At 48.5% G+C, this 9,718-nt stretch overlaps 1 protein-coding gene across 1 annotated transcript; it reads right to left on the bottom strand.

Moving 5' to 3' along the window:
• Positions 1-879: 879 nt before the first annotated feature.
• LOC137861745 (OX-2 membrane glycoprotein-like) lies at positions 880-9,686 on the bottom strand. The gene is made up of 7 exons (XM_068693185.1): positions 7,516-9,686; positions 5,518-5,901; positions 4,253-4,591; positions 3,707-3,982; positions 2,866-2,965; positions 2,529-2,649; positions 880-1,977 (listed from the first exon to the last, which is right to left on the bottom strand). Exons 2-7 carry the CDS (start codon positions 5,747-5,749, stop codon positions 1,681-1,683), a joined length of 1,365 nt encoding a protein of 454 aa, XP_068549286.1. The 5' UTR covers positions 5,750-5,901; positions 7,516-9,686; the 3' UTR covers positions 880-1,680.
• Between the last annotated feature and the right edge of the window lie 32 nt (positions 9,687-9,718).

Here is a 9,718-nt window from a genome sequence, read left to right on the forward strand (position 1 = left end):
TCAGCCAGCATGCCCCTGGCTTCCAGACCATGCCCCTGCTCACCAGCTCTTCCAGCTCCATGCTTGCTGGCACTCACCTACTTTTACACCTGTACTCGCTCCACAGGCTGCGCCATGGACACACGGGTGCTGACCCTGCTCCCTTGTCTTGTTTTCAGTTAGAACAGAATTAATTTTCTTCCTGTTGGAAGAAAGCTGGTGGAATGCTGTGTTTTGGCTTAGGATGAGAAGAGTGCTGATAACACCCCGATGCTTTAATTGTTGCAGAGCAGTGCTTATACCAAGCCAAGGACATCTCAGCCTTTTGCTCTGTCCTGCCAACGGGCAGGCTGGGGGTGCAGTAAGAGCTGGGAGGGGACAGACCCAGGACAGGTGACCCAAACTAGCCAAAGGGGTATTCCATACCGTATGGGGTCATGCTAAACAATAGATAGGGGTGTCTAGCCGGGGGGAGGGGGCCGGACTGCTCGGGGTTAGGCTGGGCATCGGTCAGCAGGTGGTGAGCAATTGCATTGTGCATCACTTGTTTGTACATACTATTTTTACTTACCTATTACCACCATTGTATTATTATTATTATTATTATTGTTATTATTATTTTGTTACTATTATTTTCCTGTCTTATTAAACTGTCTTTATCTCAACTCACGGGCTTCACTTTCCATTTCTCTCCACCGTCCCAGAGAGGGAGGGGGGAGGGTGAGCGAACGGCTGCGTGGTGTTTAGCTGCCGGCCGGGTTAAACCACGACAACCCTCCTGGTGGCTGGTTTTAATTCCTTGGGTATCTCCAGTCCCTGGCACCATGGTCCTTGTCCAACTGCTGGCACCAGACCCCCATACACACAAGCACACCAAATAAAGAGCCCCTCACCCAGGAAAAGAACTAGAAAAGCATTTAATAAGAAAAAAGGACAGACAGTGCTGTTCAGGCACAGAACGTGGCCCGATAAGTGTCCTGATCAGCTGCCTGTTTACACATTTTACCTCCATTTTCCCATGTTTTTCCTCCCCAAATCCCCCCATCCCTCTCTTTTCGACCCTCAGTTCCTCCCACCTAAATATCTCATATACAACCTGTGCAGACCCCAAATGCTTTTCCCCTGCACCCCATTGCATGTCCCATACCCCTGAAGGCAATGACCCCTTGGTCCCAAAGGTGCTCCAGTGGTGGCTCATCTTGATGGCTTGTTCAGCCTGGAGAAGAGGAGGCTCAGGGGCGACCTTATTGCTCTTTACAGATACCTTAAAGGAGGCTGTAGCGAGGTGGGGGTTGGCCTGTTCTCCCACGTGCCTGGTGACAGGACGAGGGGGAATGGGCTTAAGTTGCACCAGGGGAGTTTTAGGTTGGATCTTAGGAAGAACTTCTTTACTGAGAGGGTTGTTAGACATTGGAACGGGCTGCCCAGGGAAGTGGTGGAGTCACCATCCCTGGAAGTCTTTAAAAGTCGTTTAGATGTAGAGCTTAGGGATATGGTTTAGTGGGGACTGTTAGCGTTAGGTCAGAGGTTGGACTCGATGATCTTGAGGTCTCTTCCAACCTAGAAATTCTGTGATTCTGTGATGGGTTTCGTGCCTGGACACTGGGGCTGAGGGTCCCCTGGGGGCACACCTGGAAGGGCCCATGCAGATTGTCCTTTCCCCTGCATCCTCAGCTTGGGTTCCACAATTGCCCGTAGGCCTCATTGTGTCTCTGCGCTTGTGGAGATGAGGCTTTGGTGGGCTGATGGCTCTTCGGTGCTGGGCTGGGAAGCAGCAGTGTCAGGGCCTGATTCGGGCTCCCCATCTGCTGTTGCTTCTCTGTGCTCAGCCATGGGCATGCAGCCCAGCTCCTTCTCGCACGTCTCAGCAAGTTCCCTCTGACGCATGTCTGGGCTCTCTGCTTCCTCTGTAAATGAGAGGCTGGACCTTGGGGTCTCTTCCAGGTTTTTCTTTTCATGTGGTAGCCTTCTGCGAAGCTGAGATCCTGGTGTCAGTACCTATAAAAGAGACAGCACAGCTGTGTAGCCACGATCAAGCAGACCAGAAAACAGAGGGCTCCTGTTCACAGCACAGGACTAGCAAGAGCTTGGATGGAGGACACCTGTAGGAGGTCAAAGGAGAGCTGCTGGCGGGAGTGACTAGCAGCTGTGGTAAGCTGCTGGTTGTGTCTGTGTATGCCACCAGCCCTCCAGCACACCTTCACGCCTGTGCAGCCAGCAGGGCAGGACAAACATTTCTAGGAAAAAGTCTACATGAGGCTGTCAGCTACAGAGCCCAAACTCTGCAGTGCTGTGTCACCTTTCTCCAGAAGGGACATCCCACCCACCCTTCAGGGCATTTCCAGTACTTCTTCTCTGCCTTTCCACTTAACTGTAGCTTAACTTTCCTCCTTCAAGCTCCAGGCATTCCCCAGCATTGCTAGGGCTTAGCTGGGGCACATGTGCTGTCACCTAGCCAGTGCAAGAGTATTGGCACATTTGTGGTGAGCATTGTCCAAGATTTCAGAAGGACTTGAGGGATTACTGGAAGTCTTGGGCTTTGGCATTACCTCATTTTGGTAAGCAGTGCGATGGTCCTTTGGTGTGCGCAGGTTTACAGCTTCCTCACTTACATCCTGCTCTAAACCTTTCTCCCTTGCAGGTGTGCTGGGTGCTCTGGGTCTCTTCAGACTGGTAAAACAAACAAACAAAAACATTAACTCATCATATAGTGCTCAGGAACCTCCTAATATTTAGAGTGAATCTTGCTATTTTAAAACTAGTGCTACTGTCCTGATAAGTTTCCAGTGCAGGCATATGTAAACACCAACAGGAAACAGAAAGGAAAATTGCAATGTGAACACAGGCAAGCCATGTCATTTACAAGAAAGCAAAAATCACTCTTACTTTTTCCTCTTTCTGTAGATTAGCCTGATGATGAAAAGTATCAATACTGTGAAGATCACACCTATGAAAGGCACCACAATGGCAATGCTCTTCCGTTTACCTACAAAGAGACAGAGAACATGGAAGGGTATCAATATGTTCCTCAGTTCCTTTTCCAGAGGTTGGGACTGAACTGAAACATTAACCGTTTTATTTTTAAATAAATACCAGAAATATCACATTTCCCTGGTAGCAGGGGAACCAAACCCCAGCATTCCTACTCCTGACTTGTTTGTGTGTTTCTGCTTCTGTACAAAGAAGTTTTATCATGAGGGAAGTCTCCCACCTTTCTTGAGGGATGTAAGACCTTTTATCTAAGAGATTGCTCCCCAGCATTTGACAGCCAGGGGCCAGCTCTGCTAGTACTCTCCAGCTGCGGATGCTGCTGGAGATCATCAGCTATGAACTGGTGATAATGTACAAATAGACACATTCAGAGATATATGCATATACATGCAACATACCTACATAAACATTATATATATACACACGTGTACACACACACACCACGCAGCCACTTAAGTATTGTAGGAAGAAGCCTTCTAGATGTTTTCAAATCAAGAAGTCTTCATCCCACATAAGTCTGCACTCCCAGGAAAGATCTCTACTGAGACCTACGTAAGACAAACTGCACTCCCACAATTGCACATACCAATGACTGTCTGGATGCCAGCCAGACAATTTGCAATTGCACAGACCACGATTGTGCTTTCTTTGCCATGAGGCTGGCTACTGATACCGCTTCCCAAAGTACCCCTTACTATAAGCTTCACTCCTCCATGCAAACACAGACTATTTTTACCTTTTTTTCCTGTTAATGTCTTCACTTTCCTTCCCTGTGGGTGGTCAAGGAGGCAAGCCAAATTGTGGAGGTGGCTAGCAGAGAAGGTGCATCTGTTTGCCACCGTTACTGTTCCATTTGGATTTTGGATGTAGTGTATCTCGGGGGGCTCATAGAGGTCTTCGTCAATCAGCCAGGTGATATTGGGAGCAGGCTTTCCTGTTGCTGAGCAGACTGCAGTGAGAAGATCCTTGGTGGCCGGGTAGGACTCAAATTCCACTGTTAGCTCAGAAATTGCTGAGAGCAAAGAGAGGAGATAGTTACTACACCCCGTGGTCAAAGCTGGGTAAGTGAGCTCTCTGAACTTGGGTTCTCATCCAAATGCACCCCCAGCTTATTTACCTTCACCACCTCTAAGGAAAGACATGGTGATTCTGGAGAATATCCCCTGAGCAGATGCTGCTGCATGGAAAGTCTCCATATGAAGGAAAGGATAACACATCAGGCCTGCAGCACAGGTCTGATGAAGTCAGGAGACATGTAAGTGAAAATAATTGGAAAACTTACTCTGAATATTGAGGCATGTATCTTTACTGTAAGAACCATCAGGGAATGCATTGAAGATGCATCTGTAGCAGGACTCATCCTCAAAAGTGAGATTTTGTAGTGTGATGGCTGAGGCTTTCAGGGCTGCTGTAGTGAAACGTGCCTTCTTCTGAAATGACCCTATCAGCCGCAGCCCATAGGTTTTACTGTAGGTGGCTACGTTCTGGAAAGAAGACCCATTTCTCTTCTGCCAAGTGACTTGCAAGACATCCAGGGAGAGTGAGAAGTTGCAATAGATGTTAGCCTCTCCACCGAGGGCTGCTGCAATAAAGCTTTCAGACTTCACTGCTTCCTTCACACCTAGGAACAAAGCAGGCCTCAAGATCAGAGGGACAGAGGAAAAAATCCCAACAATTCACTTGGGAAAACATGTAATCCCCTGAAGTCCCCATCCAGTCTCAGCCTTCCCATCTCACAGAGCACTGGAACAGGAAACGACACCATGAATCCACGGGGGATGTTTGGATACCTGTGGACTCCCTGATATTGCATGTGGTTGTCACTTAGTTAGCCTGCATAATGCATTTCCCAGCCACGAGGCAGTGCTGTGGTGGGGAGAAAGGAGGCAAAGGATCATACTGATGGTGCGATACACCAGTGAAGGACTGCAGCACAGGTGCTGCCATGCATTTGGATTTCCTCATTCATGCAGAGGCAAGGTGTCTTAGCACAGCAAATCAAGACTTGGGTCATTTGCCTGATCCACATGCGTGGTCCCCACATGGGGCCCTGGAAATGATGTGCTACCACCCTCACTGAGGTTGGGAGTTGGGACAGGATCAGAGGGGCTCTTCAGCAGCCCCACAGGTGCCTTTCTGTCCCACTAATTGGCAACGTGCCTCCTCCCTTAGCCACCTGCCTGCCCGCACCCCACCACTGCCAAAATGATCCCCCTCTTTGACCTGGATAGCTCTAGGCTGTCCTGGAAAGTCCCAGAAAAACTGTTCCCACTCTGGAGAGCATCCCCCTGCTCCTCACACTGGCATCTACGGAGACATGGGGGGCAGACCAGGGCACCCCACCACCAGAAGACCCGCCTGTACAACAGAAGAGTTGTTCTGCCTGTCCCAACAGAAACACAAGAGAGACACAGAGACACAAATGGGAAATACAAGCCTCCTCCTGCTAAGGAGCTCAGTCTGAACAGCGTCTGAGACTCTGCATGTGCCCAGAGAGGCTGGTCATGCTCCAGAAAGCCTCCATGGGGAAAGAGCATCCCTACTCACCACTGGCAGCCTCCGCCAGCCGGCAGCCCCTGCAAAGCAGCAGCAGGCAGATCCCAGCCCAGTAGCCCCAGGGCAAAAGCATGGTGGGGCTGCGCATGGGCTGAGAACTTGCCACTTCTCCCACCTCTGTCGGCAAGAGGCTGGCACACACACAGGGAAGAAAGTGAAAGATTTCGCGCTTTTTTTCAAAGCTCCGCTGGGGGAACCAATCCACAAACAGTGCAGCAAACATCTTCCGTCGTTGTCATTTCCTCCTCCTGCTGCTGCTGGTCAATCATTAATGCCTGCGAGCAATGTCTACAATGTGTTGGCATTGTGATGCAGCTGCATGGCTTTGTTCCCCAGACTGCAAGGGTTATCAGGCTTGGAAATAATCAACACCCCCTAAAAGAAAGAAGAGCAGGAACACTTACTGTTGTCGATGGAAGGAAGACAAGAGCACTCAGTATGAGTGATCAGCAAGCTTCATTTTATTGCCTGAATAGCCTAACTTTTATAGTGAACTTATCAGGGGCGGACAGTGTTTCACACAAGACGATTGGTCAAAAGCACTCAGACAAACAACTACAAGAAAACAACCCCACCTGCAAGAAAACAACCCCCTTGTGATTAGCAGTCACATAGACCTTGTCCTTGAAGCCAGCTACTGGTAATAATATTTTTCTGAATTCCTCAGTTGGGCGATGTGGGAAGACTGTCATGGGAACTTCTCATAGTTGCCCTGGTAGCTTGGTTCGCTCAGCTACAGCAAGCCATGGGATTTTTGCTGTTTCAAGAAATCCCTCAACAATTCCCCCCCCCCCCCTTTTTTTTTTTTGAGCAAACCATGCCCAATATAACATTTTTGCAAGTAACCCTTTAACCACATTTATCACAATACCACATGCAATGATGATTGACACCACAGCAAACAGAATCCTTAATCCCTCTTTGACTAATCCCAGTAACCATCTATGCATTGTTTCAAACAAATCAGTGAAACATTGAAAGGATTGATACCATATTGAATCTTTCTCATGTGCTCTTTCAGGAAAGTAATGGATTTGTGAATTGACTCATTATGATCAAAAAGTTTTAAACAGTACATTCCCTTAAATTTCTCCAAGTGGCTACTTCAAACAATGACTCCGTACTTGTGAAACATGATTTTGCTCGACCGACCGCAACTAGCCCTGCTAGTTGCTTACAATTGACTCCCCATTTTTCTAAAAAGCCTTGTAATAAATCTAGGGCTACTTCGTCCTTCATTTTCCTATGATTTTTTGCTGGCACTAATTTCCTATGATTTCAGCCTGCACTATGGCAATAAGCGCGCTCTCACTAACACAGTACACAGCACACTCGCACCCACACAGCACAATTGCACACCCAGAGGCCTCTGGCACATCTCAATCTCAATCATACCACAATCTCATTCACAAGAATATAATTTAGAATGATAAGCAAACAAACAAGTATTGTCTCTCTTTGTGTTCCTCGTGAAGTGACTTGCAACACTTTGTTTTAAAACCTTACCCTTACACAAATACTTCCAACACAAAATACCTGGACATTTAAGAATAACACATACAATTATTAACACTCCAGTTAGTATCCCTTTTGCATTGCAAGGTAAACCTTTTATAAAAAGAATGCCAGAGAGAAGCAGCACAGCCGCCGCTGCCTCCATGGTTCCGTCAGACAGGCTGCAGGGTCCTGATGTCCGTCCCTCTGCTCTGTGCCGACTCGCCACACGCTGAGGGTCGGCTGCCGTTGTCCACTGACGCCTCTGGTCTCCCGTAGCAACTCGATCTCGGATGTCCCGCATCGCACTGTGATTACTTCAATTTCCCGCGATTGCTTCAACTTCCCGCGTCTCTCCGCGATTCCCTTTTCCGCATCTCTCCATAATTCCTTTTTCCGCGTCCCTCCGTGATTCCGTTTTGCACTCTATACCCTGCGTGCTCTGCTTTTCTAAAAAGCACTTGAGCAAATCATACGCCGCTTGTCTCTCCATACCTTTATTTACGTCAGTGCTGTTGCAGCCTTTGCAAGACCTCAGCAACGCGTGGCCGGCGGGAACCTCTATAGGTGCTCCTGGGTGCGGGGATTCAGCGTTTTCATCCCCTTCACCTCCTGAGCTGCGTTGCAGGACTGGTTCCCGTATTCTGTCGACCCGTGGCTCGCAGGTTCACCGCCAGCAGTGTCCCTGTTCGGGGCGCCATTTGTTGTCAACGGAAGGAAGACAAGAGCACTCAATATGAGTGATCAGCAAGCTTCATTTTATTGGCTGAATAGCCTAACTTTTATAATGAACTTAACATGGGTGGACAGTGTTTCACACAAGATTATTGGTCAAAAGCACTCAGACAAACAACTACAATAAAACAACCCCACCTGCAAGAAAACAACCCCCTTGTGATTAGCAGTCACATAGACCTTGTCCTTGAAGCCAGCTACTGGTAACAATATTTTTCTGAATTCCTCAATTGGGCGATGTGAGAACACTGTCATGGGAACTTCTCATAGTTGCCCTGGTAGCTTGGTTTGCTCAGCTACAGCAAGCCATGGGATTTTTGCTGTTTCAAGAAATCCCTCAACAACTTACTCTTCCTCACAGACCCGTTAGAGATCCATGGGAGAGACGCTTCTAACACCCCGCATGACGGTACAGAGAGCTATGGGGGAAGCTTTCCTGCTCGAGTCCTTAACCATACTACTTTTTCCCAAATACCTACTATCTTGGTATGCCCCCACAGGTCTTGCTGTACCCACAGCACAGATCCTTCTGCCTGATCACTCATGGAACGGCAGAGGTAAAGATGCAGCAACTGTTGCTCAGGCACAGTTGCTTCATAGGCTTCCACACCTGTACCTTCTACACCTGTAACTTCTTTCACTTAAAAAGTGAGAACAAAGTAAAGAGTTCAGATACAGATCGAAAAAAAACAGTGTCAGGAGGGGCATCGCAGGGTAGCTCAGACTGGAGGGAATCTGAGAGGTCACCTCCTGCAAGACCCTGCACAAAACAGAGCCAGGTAGATCAGGCTGATCCAGGTCTTGTCTGGGTGAGTTTGGGCTGTCTCCAGGAACGGGGCCTCCTCAGCCTTTCTGGGCACCCACTCTAGCATCTGTCCTTCTGCTTGGTAAGGAAAAAGACATTTATTATACCTTATACATTTATACACTTATTATAAATTATACATTTATTATGTGGAACTTCTTGTTCCTGTTGCTTCTAGCCTGCCACCAAGCACCTCTGAGAGAAGGTCAGTGCCATCTTGTCCACAGCCCTTGGGTTCAGCCAGCACGCCCCTGGCTTCCAGACCATGCCCCTGCTCACCAGCTCTTCCAGCTCCATGCTTGCTGGCACTCACCTGCTTTTACACCTATACTCGCTCCACAGGCTGCGCCATGGACACACAGGTGCTGACCCTGCTCCCTCCTGGTGGCTGGTTTTAATTCCTTGGGTATCTCCAGTCCCTGGTACCATGGTCCTTGTCCAACTGCTGGCACCAGACCCCCATTCACACAGGCACACCAAATAAAGAGCCCCTCACCCAGGAAAAGAACTAGAAAAGCATTTAATAAGAAAAAAGGACAGACAGTGCTGTTCAGGCACAGAACGTGGCCAGATAAGTGTCCTGATCAGCTGCCTGTTTACACATTTTACCTCCATTTTCCCATGTTTTTCTTCCCCAAATCCCCCCATCCCTCTCTTTTCGACCCTCAGTTCCTCCCACCTAAATATCTCATACACAACCTGTACAGACCCCAAATGCTTTTCCCCTGCACCCCATTGCATGTCCCATACCCTGAAGGCAATGACCCCTCGGTCCCAAAGGTGCTCCAGTGGTGGCTCATCTTGATGGCTTGTTCAGCCTGGAGAAGAGGAGGCTCAGGGGCGACCTTATTGCTCTCTACAGATGATACCTTAAAGGAGGCTGTAGTGAGGTGGGGGTTGGCCTGTTCTCCCACGTGCCTGGTGACAGAACGAGGGAGAATGGGCTTAAGTTGCACCAGGGGAGTTTTAGGTTGGATCTTAGGAAGAACTTCTTTACTGAAAGAGTTGTTAGACACTGGAACAGGCTGCCCAGGGAGGTGGTGGAGTCACCATCCCTGGAAGTCTTCAAAAGACGTTTAGATGTAGAGCTTAGGGATATGGTTTAGTGGGGACTGTTAGCGTTAGGTCAGAGGTTGGACTCGATGATCTTGAGGTCTC

The sequence above is a fragment of the Anas acuta genome, chromosome 1, assembly GCF_963932015.1.
Source record: "Anas acuta chromosome 1, bAnaAcu1.1, whole genome shotgun sequence".
Classification (NCBI taxonomy): domain Eukaryota; kingdom Metazoa; phylum Chordata; class Aves; order Anseriformes; family Anatidae; genus Anas; species Anas acuta.

What these genes read in the sequence shown, in the direction of transcription:
- LOC137861745 (XM_068693185.1), bottom strand. Translation starts at nt 5,749, where the DNA reads ATGTTTGCTGCACTGTTTGTGGATTGGTTCCCCCAGCGGAGCTTTGAA. An exon ending in GACATTAACAGGAAAAAAAG is followed by an intron (nt 2,966 to 3,706) that starts GTAAAAATAGTC and finishes GTCTCTTTGTAG; the next exon opens with GTAAACGGAAGAGCATTGCC. An exon ending in ATCTACAGAAAGAGGAAAAA is followed by an intron (nt 2,650 to 2,865) that starts GTAAGAGTGATT and finishes TTGTTTTACCAG; the next exon opens with TCTGAAGAGACCCAGAGCAC.